General features: G+C 35.3%; 1 protein-coding gene across 11 annotated transcripts in view; it reads right to left on the bottom strand.

Annotated features, from left to right (window-relative positions):
- Positions 1 to 315: 315 nt before the first annotated feature.
- Positions 316 to 16,159, bottom strand: part of SPOPL (speckle type BTB/POZ protein like) — a 73,624-nt gene continuing 57,780 nt past the window's right edge. For 6 of the 11 annotated variants that reach the window (XM_085001341.1, XM_085001347.1, XM_013983943.3 and 3 more), the window contains 6 exons: positions 12,623 to 12,800; positions 12,487 to 12,542; positions 10,376 to 10,498; positions 8,155 to 8,297; positions 8,011 to 8,064; positions 316 to 4,507 (listed from right to left, as the gene is read on the bottom strand). In XM_085001341.1, coding sequence (XP_084857467.1) covers positions 4,363 to 4,507; positions 8,011 to 8,064; positions 8,155 to 8,297; positions 10,376 to 10,498; positions 12,487 to 12,542; positions 12,623 to 12,800 — 699 coding nt within the window. In that variant the 3' untranslated portion in view covers positions 316 to 4,362. The remainder of the gene's footprint in view (positions 4,508 to 8,010; positions 8,065 to 8,154; positions 8,298 to 10,375; positions 10,499 to 12,486; positions 12,543 to 12,622; positions 12,801 to 16,159) is intronic. The other 5 variants (XM_085001342.1, XM_085001348.1, XM_013983941.3 and 2 more) reach the window with 1 other exon arrangement.

The following is a 16,159-nucleotide window of genomic DNA, read 5'->3' on the forward strand; positions in this document are numbered from 1 at the left end:
AGGAACTCCAGGAAAGGTGCTCTTTTAAGTGCTACATTAAATTATATAAAATTAGCATAAGCCATTCAATACTGCTATGTTATTGATATTGATATGCATATATTAAAGTGCATGTACATGTAGTATCTCAGAGTTAAGGAATAAGTCTTTAGTAGGTTTCAAAGAAAAAACCCCAGTAGCTTCCTATGTAGAAAAGATGATTATGCATAATGCTGCAAGTTATTGTATCAAACACATGGCTGTTTCTGTAGAGCATCATAGTAAGTTGAAAAAGAATTTTTCATACTTTTCGAATAAACACAAAGCAACTAATTCTGAATAAGTAGTAACAACTTTTATTTTAACTCAACGTGCTGAAATGCAAAAAATATTTTCAGCAACAAGATACAAAGTATGTATCTCATCATTGACATCAGCTGATTAAAAATGAGGCTGAAAAGTTCAATATAAGTCTTTACACATTTTAATCTTGAAAATTAATTTCCCCCAGAACTAATTTTTAAATAATTCCAGCAGAATTTTATTTTCAAAATTGGGACTCACTTAAGTTATATCTTCATTCTAAAAAACTGAAAGAAAATTAACTGGGTTACAGTATACAATGATAAACTCTCAACAACAGAAAAAGGTTTAAATATAAGAATTCCTTTTCAAACACAAAGTTCACATATTGCAAACAGAAGACACGGTGTGGTGATTTCATTCCTAGTGAAGAGGAAGTCTTGCATGGTAGGCACTCAATATTTGTTCAGCTGGACCTAAAATTTACATCATTTCATTTAACATTTAAACAAAGTAGAGCTCATAATCTGTATAAAAGAGGTTTGCAAAATACTCTTAAGTGTGCTGAAAGTGCTGTCTTTGTAATCCGAAAACACTAAAATCCACCCATCCACCTTGTTCTGCAAGAATACACTGAATATTTTTACTTTATCCATGAAAGAGCATGAACATCCAACTCAGAATAACTCACCTCTTTAAGTAGACTTGGCTTTGAGAAAAGATTGTTGACTTGGATTTTAACAAAACAACTTACCAAAGTCCCTAGTGTTCTCTTTTAGTAACACTTGGTAGCATCTATGATCTACAACTTCATAAAGAATTCTGCTTAGGTTCTGAATTTGTGCAAAACTTAAACGGGGAAATAAATTAGTCATTATACTTTTGGCAATTTAAGCTCTAACTTAGGTCTAGTTTAAAAATAAACCAAGAATGTTCATGACACCTTTTAAAAGATCTTCGTTAATATTTTAAAACTTAATTTTAAAACTGATGTCCTAAAAAGGCACTGTTTTCACATTTCATCATGCAGTAAATTGGTCACATTTTTGAGAATTATAATTTCCTCTCAATTTACCCCCCCAAAAGCACATTTAAATGGAATACATTTCAACTAATCTAAACTTTCAACATTTAACTGAGTCCTATTTTAAGAAATTCACTCTTTTGAACATATCACACACAAGTCCAAGTGAATATAAGTACGTGAACACACATACACTTACACACACACACACACACACACACACACACACACACGCACACCCCCAAAATACCACGTAATACATGCAAGGATCTCCAATTACTATTTCAAGACAATGACACATGAGTATTCAAGGAGGTAACAATGGCAGGCCATAATGTTATGGCACCTTCATATTTGTGCTCCAAGTATCGATACAAGATAAAATTAAAAATGAAAAAGGCACAAATATAGTGTTTCTGTATCTCAATCTAAAGAACAGCTTTCCAATGGTTACTTTTATAATACTCAACATTTAAAACCAGTTACTACTTTTCTAAGAAAAAGCTCTGTTTAGGCGACAAAAGGGAAACAGGAACAGGCTTATAGTTCAAAAGGCAACATTGCTCTGGACAAAGTCTGTGCCTACTGAAAATAATGTGTGTAGTTTAAAAATGAAAGAAAAAAGGCTATTAGAGCACTCATGTCAGAATACATTAACATTTTGTATCACTGCCTCAAGAACCCACAATACCAAAAATATACATAATAAATAAAAAAATAAATCAACGATCATATGATTCTGTTAGTATAATAGGCATTATATTATCTGAGAAGTGGACATTTCTACAAATGTGGATCTTCTTACAGCACAGTGTTTGACATTTTTGGTACAAAATGTGCTACTAAAACTAAAAAAAAAAAAAAACCAAACTTTATAATAAAACCCTTCAGAGCTGCAAAAACACTAAGTAAATAAGGGTAAGTTGAAATGTTCATTATGTGTTATTACTGAAGTCACTATGGTTAGAAATGTAGATTCAAGCAGTGAATTAATTCACAATGTGCCTGTGTGCATGTGATAAAAATGGATACACCTTTCTTTTTTGATACATGACAATAAAATTCTATAGCCTGAGGAATAAAATAGCCTTGTTTTCTTATAAAACCCTGGCAATTTTTTTTTTTTTGCCATGGCATGCAGTGGCTTGATGTGGGATCTCTGTTCCTAGACAAGGGGTTGAACCTGGGCAGCAGTGGTGAAAGTGCCAAATCCTAACCACTAGACCACCGGGGAACTCCCTTGGCAAAAATCTTAAATTCTTGAAGTGTGTGTGTATGTGCATGTGTTTTTAAATTGTACATTGTAAATTTAAAGGGCTCAATCTTATAATGAAGTTAAAGAAGTAATTTCTGCTCCCTATAATACTCTTACATAGGATGGAGTCCATTCACGTGGAAGAATCTTTCTTCTACCTTAAGGGGAGTTTTCCAATTATCTGGAAATAACATTATATATGCAAATACAGAGGTATATGCATTTTTTTCTTTTCCAGTGACACCTTTTCCCTTTGTGGTCATACATAAATCTTGCCCAAGAAGCATACTGCCACTGATTAACAAAAAAAAAAAAAAAAAAAAATGCAGTGATTTGACACTGATTGCTCCTGCTTTCTCCAGGACACTGCACCAGAACAGACCTCTGCTGTGAACAGAGCTATCAAAAACTGAAGATGTCTATGTGTTTAAAGCTAAAATTCATTTATAATAAAGAACTGGCCCATGAAAAGCAGTTTATAAATAGTTTATCCTGTTCACATTATGCAGAATTTCAACATCATCCATAATGTTGGTATAGTAACTGAGACAGAAAGGAGAAAGCTAGGGATGAAAATAGGTTTTAGAGTGTAATCTGACATATTTCTAAGGGTTCTCTCCTTTTGTCTGCAAATAATACCAGTTCATTGTTGTTAGGAGTACAGACTGGCCAGGATTCATCTACTGTTCAGGTGCCTTCTCCAAAGTATGATAAAACAGGAGTTAATTCAATAATGAATATCTGAAATCCAAACCAACTTAACTATAATGAAGAAAATCGTTCTTATCTGTTATCACAAACACCCCAGTTGCCTCCATCTGTCTTAAAAAATTTTTTTCCAAAGTTAAGACAGTTAATTATACCTTATTAATTTCCTCAAAAGCAAAAAAAAAAAAGTACCATTCAGCATACAAAAGTTACACATTAAAAGTGCATATATATCTTAATTGGCCCACCCATTAAATTTACATTTGGTCATCCTTACTTTTAACATGTACAGAATTCTTCATATAAATGTATGTCACTATAAATTTAAAGAAATTAATTCAGCATAAAACATGCTTTCTTCTTACTGAAATCAGTTCTTAATCATTGTAAACTTGGATAAACTCACAAAGAAACACAAGCAAAGGTTTGTTATGCTTCTCTTAGTAGTTGGACAGTTAACATACAAACATCACAAATTTTACTAAAAATTTGGGCCAACTCATTGCATATTTGCCCCCTGAAATGAAAAATAAGTTAGAATTGAAGCAGTGTATTGCCATAACTTACCTTGAAGGTAAGCAGGTTCTCCTGTATTTATAGAACTTAGACTGGAGACATTACAGTAATCTCCAATACAAGTGCTTTTATAAGGAGAACCTTGTTTTAAACCCTAAAAGATAGCATAGGACAAACCCTAAAAAATTCATTTGCCTTTCTCAAACTAATGGAAGATCTTTTTGAAACTAAGTATCTTCAGTTATTGATATTACTGCATTATGGAGCTAGTGCAATCCTGCATAGCCTTGGTCACAATGACAAGGCACAATAAAAAAATTAAAGTAATTATATGAACAAGAGAAGTCATTGAAGATAATTTAAGGCCTTGAAGTGAATTAGAGTATAATCAGTCTAATTTAAAGCTGAAGAATAAACCATAAATTATCCACCTGAAATGCAAGCAATATGCTTTTTCAGCTTCTGTTCTGTGGACAAGACAACAGAAACAACTCTTGCTTATGGTTTGTGTACTAGAATCCTTCTGGACCTGGAGGAGTAAAAGTCAATTCCATTTTTCTACAGTTCGTGGAAGATTTCAAGACTGTTTTAGCCGTTTTCGTGGAATACCAAACTGTGGACACTGTGCAGATGCTAGCGCTCGGAAGGCTTCTGCTACCAAATGAGGGTGAGACTGAATCATGGACTTCCACCCTGATGTTTCCATTATGTCCGCTGCTTGGCTGAAAAATAAAATGAAGAGATGTTTACTAAAGAGTGCTTTTCAAAATGGGTTGTTGCACAGTCAAATTTTGTTTTAAAATTTACAGATTTCAAAACATTGTGGAACACTCTGTCTGCCTCTCTATGTATTCAAACAATTTTGAGTTCATTAAAATATCTTTACCTGATATTTTCTGTTGCAACTAAAACTATTCAATTTTTCTGGCAGCTCTACTCTCCTGAGGTGTGTGACAATTGTCTCCGCAGCTCTACTCTCATTGTTGCCATTTCTGTACCCACTCTTTCAAGAGCTCTTCTCCCTGGCTCTTACTGGCAGATTTTCTCTCAGTTTCCAAGTTTTGCCCTTACTCTTCTCCCTTAACATTCATTACTCATCTTAACTCATCCACTCTTGGCAACAGTAATATATTCAATGATGATAAACACTTGATTTGCTAAATCTCAGGCCTTTCTACAAGGTTTGTTCCCAACCACTGTTCTCTTTTATTTGGATGTGCTTGGAGACCCATAAACTTGGGACTGTCAGATAAGAACCCAACGTCTTTTCCCAAGCCCCAAATTCCTCCTTCCTTATTTCTAATCAGCTAATGCTTTCACTGTCATCCAGTGATTAAAGTCAAACAGCTGGGAGTCATTGTTCTAATCAATCATCAAAGCCCTATTTTAATATCCAAAGGTATCCTGAATTCCTAGTTAAGGCCCACATCATCTCACATTTGAATTATCACAACCATCTGCTAATCTGTCTTCACTCCCTTATCTTGTTCCTCTCAAACCAGCTTCCAGGCTGCCTTAGTAACACAAGGCAGTATACTGTTGCCAGTATACAAGTATCCTTCCTTGTCTGCTGTCTTCTCTCTTTTGTACCCACTCACCATCCGAATAATATCCAAATATTATAGACTGACCATTCAAAATATTTTTTCCTGCTAGCCTCACTGACACCAGGTCTAATTTTACCCTACATCTTGTGCCTGAACTACTCCAGTAACTTTCCAACTGGTGGCCAACCTACTTATAACCTTGTTCAACTACCACCACCACCTCAACTTCCCCCCAATCTATTCGCCACCCTGCAACCGGAGAGAGTGCTAAAAACATACACCTGATCATGCCCTACCCTACTTACACCAAAACCTTTTACCGGATGTCTGTTACTCTTTGAATAGGTCTGAAAGCTCCAACATTACTCAGATGACCTTCTGTGAACAGATGTCTGCCTTCTTTTTCCAGCTTCTCACAGAACTCCTCACCCCTATCCCAATTCTCTATTTTTGTTCTCATCACCAAAACTTTGCAAACCTTATTGCCTTTTCCTGGGATATACTTTCCCATCTCTTGCCTCTTTTTTTTTTAGGGCCGCACCCATGGCATATGTAAGTTTCCAGGCTGGGGTTAAATCAGCGCTGCAGCTGCTGGCCTATGCCACAGCCATAGCAACTTGGGATCTGAGCCATGTCTGTAACCTACACAACAGTTCACGGCATCCTTAACCCACTGAGCAAGGCCGGGGATCAAAAGCTCATCCTCATGGTTACTAGTTGGATTCATTTCTGCTGCGCCACAACAGGAACTCCCTCTTCCTTCTTCTTCATCAGAGAAACTCCAACTAATGTTTCAGGTCTTCATTTATACAACAATATTTTAAAAGAACCCTAAATTAGGCTGGGTCCCTTTGCTATATGGTTAAATGGATACGCACTACCTTACCTGTTACTACATTTTATTTCAACTACTGTTTAATTCCTATCTATCTCCTGCTAAATCATAAACTCCATGAAGCCAGGAAAAACATCTGTCACATTCATCGTTTTATTCTTTGCACTAAGCACAGTGCCTTGGTAATTTGCCATATAATAAAAATAAATATTTATCAAATGAATGACCAAATACTGCTTTATGCTTTTATACTTTGATTCTATCCTATCTGTCTGCAATGCCATTTTCTTCTTAGCTGTGGCTAGTTCCTTTTCATGTTTTATGACTCAGTTCAGTTACCTTCTTCCTAAACCTACAGCCTTAGTCAAGTGTCCTGAACATACATAAACTTCTTTATCACCTTACTTACCATATTATAATAAAATGATATATTTATGGATCAGTTTCTTTCATCAGATAAATTTCCAAAGAACAAGGATTTTCCCTCATAATTGTTTTTATATGCAGCACTCTAGCATGGTACTTGAAACACAATAGATGCTAGATAAATGTTTGCTCAACCAAATGGTAGCTAATAACAATTTTTAAAAAATTTGCCTGACATCAAATTACCAATATGTTTATAATTTTAACTAGTTGTTTAGAATCACATAGATAACTTCTTAACATACCTGACATTTTCATTTATTCAACAAATGTCTCTTGAAGGGCCCTACATATAACACAGCTTCTTTAGGGGATATAAAATAAGCTTATATTTTTTGTCAATCAAAAAGTTATACAATGTAAAATATTTTCTTAATAGAATAAAACTAGAGCTTAAAAATGGCTAAGGACAAAGAATTACAAAACTGTCATTTGATTTTTTTCTTAGGACCACATACCATGATGATAACATATTATCACATACTGACAAATATACAGAATGACTAATATCTTAGTCACTAATATTTACTTTCAGAAAGCAGAATTCACGAACTGTTAAAAATTTAGTTAACCACATTCATACCTCTCAAAACAGATGAAGGCAAAGGGAAATAAGTCAAATATTCATTTTCTTGTCTCTAACAGTGTTTCCCCCCACCACTTTCTTATAGCAACTTTTGATAATTTGCAAAAATAGAATTTAAAGATTTACAGAGAAAAAATAATCAAAAGCAGAGGCAAACTCTTCAACCTACTGACTCCTCTTTTTGATTTTGGGTAATTGTGACAAGTGAACAAGTCACTCTAAACATGAGTGAATAAGAAAAAAGAAGGGACTAAGTTCTAATAGTTATGTCACATTCTGAAGGTGCAGGCTCAGAAAAATGTCAAAACTACCCCACTCCGTGTAGTTTTACCAGGGAAAGGAAAGATCAAATTGTACCATTTCTGAAATGCTAGGCAATTAACCTAATATAGCATGTAATGCAAGGTACTTGGCTACCCTAAGAAGCAGTGGGTAGCATTTGAATGTAAAGACTTTCTAGGCAAATCTAGGTACATTCCTCATAGGATAAAATGGATATTTCCCAGAGTTTTAGAAATGCTTTCTCAAGGGGCAGGGATAGGATCTCAAGTAGCCACTGAAATACTTGGACTCAGCTAGCTATATACTACATGAACACATGTGCTTGAGAAATTAGACTGTCCGTTCCAGTTCACATTAGAAGCTGATCTACAAGGGAGCATAGCCTCAAGAATCCACTAAGTAGTCAAATTATTATTTTTTAAACTGGCAGTTTGCTTAATGTAAGTTAATATCTGGATTCATACTTATTATAGATGAAAAAAAGGCTATGCAAACACTTAATTTCATGTATGCAGATCAACTTTAAGTCAGAAACTGATGTTATCTTACTTGCTGTTCCAGTTTTTCCCATCTTTACACCCAAGCTGTCGAAGTACACTGCACCTGCATTGAAGATTTAAACACACTTAAGAAAAAGTCCGGTAGAAAAATTGTTGAAGGTGTCATGCCCACTGAAATACAAGCATAGCTTACCTATTAATAAAGTCTATGGCTTGTGCTTTCAACTGTTCTGCACTGTGCAAATCTGCAAGGACAAGGGTATCAGCAACATTTTCTACTGAGAGGTTACTACACAAAGCTTCTTCACACATGACTTTCAGCCGTTCCAGTGCATACTATCCAAAAGAAAAGTATAAACATTAAACATTTACTCAAACTACCAAGTTTTTTAAATACATAAAATTTGTAACTTAGAAAATGAAGTTAAACCACATTACACTTTGAGGGTACTTTAAAAGTCTTTAAATTATTTTAAACATAAAGAAAGCATGAATTAATGCATTCAAGAGAAAGACTAATTTTTTTAGGAAATTTCTTTTTGTGAAAAGCAGTTTTATTTTTTAAAGGTAACTTATTATTCAATACTCTTAATATATTTCTCTGTTCCACTATTTTAAACACCACCCAGTACAATGCATAATTAATCTTAGGCTGTCACTACTCAATCTTGAAGAATAAGGCTATTTAATCTTGAAGAATAAGGCTAAACAAATCATATTCATAACCATTAAAAACTTAGTTATTAGTATATATGTTATCAGAACATCCTGACAAACTGAGTTATAACTGACATACAATAAACTGAACACATTTAACTTATACTTCGATAAGTTTGTATAGTCACATAACCACCATTAAATCAAGATAGCAAACATATTCATTTTCCCCAAAGTTTCCTTCTACCCTTTTTGTAATCCTTCTTTCTCAGACCACCTCAGGCAACACCTTTGTTTTCTACTGCTACAGTCTGTATTTTCAGGAGTCTTCTATAAGTGGAACGATCAATTTATATTAATAAACTGAATAACTAATGATGTTAAACACCTTTTGATATACTTTATGGAATTATTTTAGGAAGTGTCTGTGCAAATATTTTTATTTTTAGAAATAACATTGTTTACTTATAACTGAGTTTTGAGAGTTCTTTATATAGTCTGAATATTAGTCCTTTATCAGATATATTCTAGATAAAAGCTGTTCATCAAATATATGCTTTGCAAATATTTTCTCCCAGTCCGTGGCTGTTCTTTTTAGTCTCCTGTGTCTTTTGAAGAAAAGAAGTTTTAAATTTCACTGAAATCCAATTTATCATTTTTCCTTTTATGTATTATGTTTTTGGTGTCATAGCTAAGAAGTCTCTGCCTAATATAAGATCATGAAGACTTCCTCGTATGTTTTCTTCTAGAAGTTTTAGACTTTTAGCTTTATAATAAACCATTTTGTGCTACTTCTGTATATGGTGTGAAGTTCACGTACACAGTTTTTTTTCAAATGAGTTCAATCACTGTTCATTTTTTTGGGCATAGGGTATTCAAGTCCTCCAGCACCATTTATTGAAAAGACTATATCCTTTCTCCATTGAATTGTCTTTGTTTGCACTTTTATCAAAAATTCATACATGTGACAGTCTATTTCTGTACTATTTTAGAGTTGTCTGTCTCTTGTCATCAATGCAACAGTGTCTTAAATACTGATGTTTTATGAGTTCCCCACTTTGATTATTTTTTTTTTTCAAAATTACTTGACTACTTCAGGTCCTTATAAATTTTCAAATCAGCTTGTCAACCCTCCTCCCCCCTAAAAAAAAGAAAACAAAAAAACCTCATGCTAGGATTTTGGTAGGCATATGTTGGTTCTACTCATCAAATGAGAATTGAAATTTTAACAATGTTAAGATTTCTAGCCCATGAACAAGATTTCTCTCTCCATTTATTTAGATCTACTTGAATTTCTCTTGGCAGTATAACTTTCAATATACAGGTTTTGAACATCTTTTGTCAGACTTACAGCTATATATTTAATATTTTTGATGCTATTATAAGGGCATTTTAAAATTTAAAGGTCATGCACTTTACCTTGAGTCTATCTGAAAATTGCAATAAATTATATATGCTCTGTGTGTTTTCATAAAACAGAATAAAAATACGCTCAAAACTATTGAGTCTACAGTTAATCTCCCCTTTCTTCTATATACTCTAAATTGGCCCAAGATATTTTCATGTCTTACTGATTAAAAAAAAAATTTCATTTCCATATTATCCTATTGTGTGTTATTTAATACTCTCAAGAGCTCTCCATAAATAGGATAAATTATTTCAATATTTCAAATTATTGGGGGTTTTCATTTGAGGATAGTTTTCTAGATACATCAAGCTTGGGACATTTTTCAGCTCTTTAAGACCTAATTACTTACTTTGTCTGCAGCTGCCAACAAATTGTCAGCCATTTTGTCAAGGTTTGGTGCTTTCCCTGTGTAAATGAATCTCATCATTTCTTTAAAAACCTCAGGGTCTACATCATTTATTTCCACTCGATTCTGGTATAAAAACAACACAAAAGAGTTATATTTAAAGAATACATACACAAATAAACCAAAGCCAAACTATGACAGTAATTTAAAAGCCCCAAATCAGTACTCATGTACTGTACAACTCAAATATACATTAAAGTTTATTTTATTTTTTAATTTTTTGTCTTTTCTGTCTCTTTAGGGCCGCACCTGTGGCATATGGAGGTTCCCAGGCTAGGAGTCTAATTGGAGCTGTTGCTGCTGGCCTACGCCACAGCCACAGCAATGCCAGATCCAATCTGCCGCGTCTGCAACCTACACCACAACTCACAGCAACGCCGGATCCTTAACCCACTGAGTGAGGCCAGGAATCGAACCCGCAACCTCATGGTCCCTAGTCAGATTTGTTTCTGCTGCACCAAGACTGGAACTCCTAAAGTTTATTTTAAAATTGAGGTAGGCAAATCTTCAGTAAGCTAAGCAGGCAAAGTGAAACAGGCAAGTCTTAAGAAGAAGCACACTTAGTCAAGCACTACCATGTAGGAATATAAACCCCAATTTCTCAATTAACAAGAGTTCAAACAAAAACAAAAACCCAGAGTTCCTGTTGTGGCCCAGCAGAAATGAATCCGACTAGGAACCATGAGGTTGCAGGTTCGATCCCTGGCCTTGCTCAGTGGGTTAAGGATCCGGCGTTGCTGTGAGCTGTGCTGTAGGTTGCAGACTCGCCTCAGATCTGGCATTGCTATGGCTCTGGAATAGGCCGGCAGCTGTAGCTCCAATTCAACCCCTAGCCTGGGAACCTCCATATGCCGCGGGTACAGCCCTAAAAAGAAAAAAGACAAAACACAAAACAAAAAAACAAAAACAAACAAACAAAAAACACCAAACCACAAACCCTGTAAAGCCAAACAAAATGCATCTATATTCAGTTTCTGATCTCTCTCTTAGAGGAAGATGGTAATTAATTTTTTCTTTGTTGAAAAAATTTAGGTCATAATACAATGCCTAAGACCCTATAACCAATAGTTCTAGTCCCAGCTTTAAGTAAAGATAGGGTCAGGTATTTGAGATCATAACAGAGCTTACTCTCTCAGAACTCTTCTAAAAAATGGCATGTGATATTATCTACTGCACCTTACCTCTTTGCTTGAGACATACTCAAGTCCAAAGAAGACTACTTGCATTTTTACTCCTGTATCTTTGTATTTGGTTTCTCTCTTGAGATTGATGAATATCTAAATATCTAACGCTAAACAATACCTAAATTTTTTGATCCTTTGCTAACAATAACATCTGACATCATTGATCACAAGACTGATCATACTACTGGCCCAGACTAACAATCAAAGGAAAGAAAGCAGTTATTCTTGTTGTAGCCTCTAGGTTCTACAGGGAGAATAAAGCTGAGTCACATAAATCAACTCAGGAGTTACCCATTTGGAGCAGTAAGGCTCACATGGAATGCAACCAGCAAAAAGCCACCTCTGGTCTTTAATCTGACTTCATTTCAAAATGACAGGTCCAAGAGAAATATGTAGGAAAACCAAATAGGTAATCAATACCTGGATTACACTTAATGTATACTAATAGTGACATGATTTATGTCCTTTATTAAATCTAATAAATATCCCCTTATAATAGTGGTAAAAACAATGTAGGCATTATTTTTGTCCTAGAAGACAAATCCCAAAATCAACTCATAAAGTCTAGAAACAAAGAATAGACATCTTAACTGGAGAACTCTCAAATAATTATGGACTAGAACATCTTTTTGTATAGCTACCCTCTAGATAAAAACTACCCATTTATTTTGCTACCAGAAGGGTGTCAAAATAGCTGTTATTTGGGATATTCACCCACATTAAGCTATCTCTTCTTTTCTACTATAGAACACATTTCCCCATCTTTCTTTCTAAAATCATAGTAAGAACATGCACCATTACTTTTAAAATATACATTCCACTATTCTACATTTATACAAATTAAATATTAGCCCTTTAAACTATGTTTACCTTTTTGCTTTCTTCCATTTCATGTTCAAACATTGCATTAAAAACTGGGGATCGAGCTGTAACAAGATTAAGCATCATTATTTAATGCACAAATTTATGAAAGAAACATAGTAGGTTACCCAAAAGTAGAAAGTACCTGCAAGTACAGATTTATGAGCTTTAAATTCTTGTCCTCTCACGAAAAAACTGCAATCTGTAAATCTTGTGTTTTCCCAGAGATTACCTAAATCTTCTGCTAGTCGACATTCAGGCACCTTCAAAGTATTTGTATTAGTATGTCCTGATATATTTACTGAATCTTGGACCACACTCACCTAATAAAAAAAGGAGAGCAAGAAAAAACACTTTCATAAATTAATACCAATAATTAGCTACTTAGTCTAACCTTTAATTTCTTATTAAAATCATGTGATTATTGTACTCCTGGTAAAAAAGGGTACCTGGGAACTGAATTTAAGGACACAATTTAGTTTTCTTTTTCTGGCTGAGCTCATGGCCTGTGGAAGTTCCAGGGCTAGGGATCAACCCTGGACGATATCAAATCCTTAACCCACTGAGCCAGCAGAGAACTCCAGGACATAATTTAAAGGAGGGAAATAATATAGAAAAAAATGAAACAAACTGTGTCATTTAAAAAAATTTAATTTTGGCTGTATTCATGGCATGTGGAAGATCCTGGACCAGGGACTGTACCTACACCACAGCAGTGACCTAAGCTGCTGCAGTGACAACCCGTGGTGCCACAAGAGAACTCCTAAAACAAACTAGATCATTTCAAAGCAACGTTTTATGTAAATAAATGGCTTACTGACTTGCTGGAATGGTTGGTCATTAAAGTAATCATAAAAACTATTTCTCAGAGTTCCCTGGTTGCTCAGCAAATTAAAGTTCTGGTGCTGTCACTGCTGTGCTGTGGGTTCAATCCCTGGCCCAGGAATTTTCTAATGAGGCAGGCACAGACAAAAAAAAAAAAAAAATCAAACTATTTCTCAACAACAAAAAGTCATAATATGATGACAAATTCAAACAAAGAAGATATTTGTAAGGAGAAAGAAATTTAAGGAGTTCCTGTCATGGCGCAGTGGTTAACGAATCCGACTAGGAACCATGAGGTTGCAGCTTCAATCCCTGGCCTTGCTCAGTGGGTTAAGGATCCGGCCTTGCTGTGAGCTGTGTTGTTGCATCTGTGTGTGCAGATGCGGCTCGGATCCTGCGTTGCTGTGGCTGTGGTGTAGGCCGGCCGCTATAGCTCCGATTCGACCCCTACCCTGGGAACCTCCATATGCCGCAGGTGTGGGCCCTAAAAAATTAGAAAAAAAAAAAAAAAATACAGCCTACACTATGCAATTTTGGAAGTATTTTAAGTGTTGTCCCTACATGTTTCAATGCTAACAAAATTGATTTACATATCTGACAATATTGATTTAAAATTTAAAGTATAAGAATTCTCACAAAACCAATGTACTTACTAATGTTCATGGAAATACTTTATAAAAAAAGAAAAATATAAATATAATTTTGTTCAATTTGTAGACCTTTTATTTACTTTGGAAATAATTAATAATAAAAGTTGGTATAATTGCAACACTGCTGTTATATGGAATCCAATATAATATGGATTAAACTATACCTCATTAAAGATGACTACATACCCACCCCCTGAAAAAAAGACCAAAAAAAATGGAGTTCCCATTGTGGCTCAGAGAAAATGAATCTGACTAAAATACATGACGTCACAGGTTTGATCCCTGGCCTCGTTGAGTGGATTCAGAATCTGGTATTGCTGTGAGTTGTAGTGTAGGTCACAGATGCAACTTGGATTCTGTGTTGCTGTAGCTGTGGTGTAGGCCAGAGGCTACAGCTCTGATTCGACCCCTAGCCTGGGAACCTCTATATGCTGCGGGTGCGGCCCTTAAAAAAAAAAAAAAAAAAAAGACAAAAGATGACTATATACTGAATTGAATCTTAAAATATTAAGGCTGGCACATCAATTTTAAGACAAGGAAAATACTATTATTGGAAATTTCAAATTACATTTAATAAACTTAAGGAACTACCTCAACTGGTAAAGCAAATGTTTCAGAGTAAATGAACGATTTGTCACAAAAAGTGTTATATTAGTTATCTACTTTTTTTTTTTTTTTTGGTCTTTTTGCCACTTCTTGAGCCGCTCCCTCGGCATATGGAGGTTCCCAGGGTAGGGGTCTAATTGGAGCTGTAGCTGCTGGCCTATACCACAGCCACAGCAACGCAGGATCCGAGCCGCATCTGCAACCTACACCACAGCTCATGGCAATGCCAGATCCTTAACCCACTGAGCAAGGCCAGGGATTGAAGCCGCAACCTCATGGTTCCTAGTCGGATTCGTTAACCATTGAGCCACAATGGGAACTTCTTTACTGTTTTAAGCTATTATGTTTTGTGGTTATTTTTTATGCAGCAATAGATGACTATATTCATTCAAAAGACATTTCATAAGACTTTTGTTAAATAAAAGTAGTATAAATAAAGACATACAGTAAACTATAAACTATATAGAAATTATAAATGAAAAATGGATAAACTGAAACAACCTAGTAACCAGCTAATAGTGGTTCAATATAAAATGTTTGGAGAATATGAAATCTCCTTAGTCCTCATTCAGCCAGATTTAATAACATCCATATCATATGAATAAATGGACACTTCTAGAGAAAAACTTAATTTTCTGAGGATGTTTTTATTAATCACTCTGTTTTTCCAACTTTACTGAGTTTTTGGAATTGTATGTCACAGAAAAAAAAAACTAATCCAATCATCCTATTTTATAAAATGATTTGAAAAAGTGAGATCAAGAAAAGATAACTAGGAGTTCTGGTTGTGGCTCAGCGGGTTATGAACACAAGGATGCGGATTCTATCCCTGGCCTTGCTCGGTGCGTTAAGGATCTGGTGTTGCCATGAGCTATGGTGTAGGTTGCAGACGTGGCTTGGATATGACGTTGTTGTGGCTGTGGAATAGGATGGCAGCTGAAGTTCCGATTTGACTCCTAGCCTGGGAACTTCCACATGCCACAGGTGCAGCCCTAAAAAGCAAAACAAAACAAACCAAACCCCATATTTGTTTTGGGAGGGGCTACCCTCCAGCATATGGAGTTACCAGTCCAGGGTCAGATCCAAGCCATAGATCTGATCTATGGTACAGCTGTAGCAACACTGGATCTTTAACCCACAGGGCTGGCCAGGGACTGAATCTGTGTCTGGTGCTGCAGAGATGCCCCCCACCCTGTTGTGCCACAGCAGGAATTCTCAAGATGGGATCCATTAACCTACTGTGCCAGGCCTGGGATGGAGCCCATGCCTCCACAGTGACCAGAGCCACTGCAGTGGGATCCTTAACTCACTGTGCCATGGTGGGAGCTCCCCCAGATTCCTATTTATTTATTGTAGCATTCTTTGTATTACACTGTATTCACTGTATTTCTTTGTTTCTTTTTTTTTCTTTTCTCTTTTTTTTTTTTTTAAATGAGAGTTGCAATGTTTATTTCAGGTCCTCTCTTGGGTTTTTTTTTTTTTTTTTTTTTTTTTGTATTTTTTTTTCTTTTTTGCCACAAAGGCAGTATGTGGGAATTCCTGGGTCAGGGATTGAACCTATGCCTCACAGCAGCAACCAGAGCCACAGTGGTGAGAACGCA

This window comes from Sus scrofa, chromosome 15, assembly GCF_054392235.1.
Source record: "Sus scrofa isolate SSC_HxYL_T2T_F1_AM1 chromosome 15, Sscrofa_HxYL_maternal_Yorkshire_Landrace_v2.0, whole genome shotgun sequence".
Lineage (NCBI taxonomy): Eukaryota > Metazoa > Chordata > Mammalia > Artiodactyla > Suidae > Sus > Sus scrofa.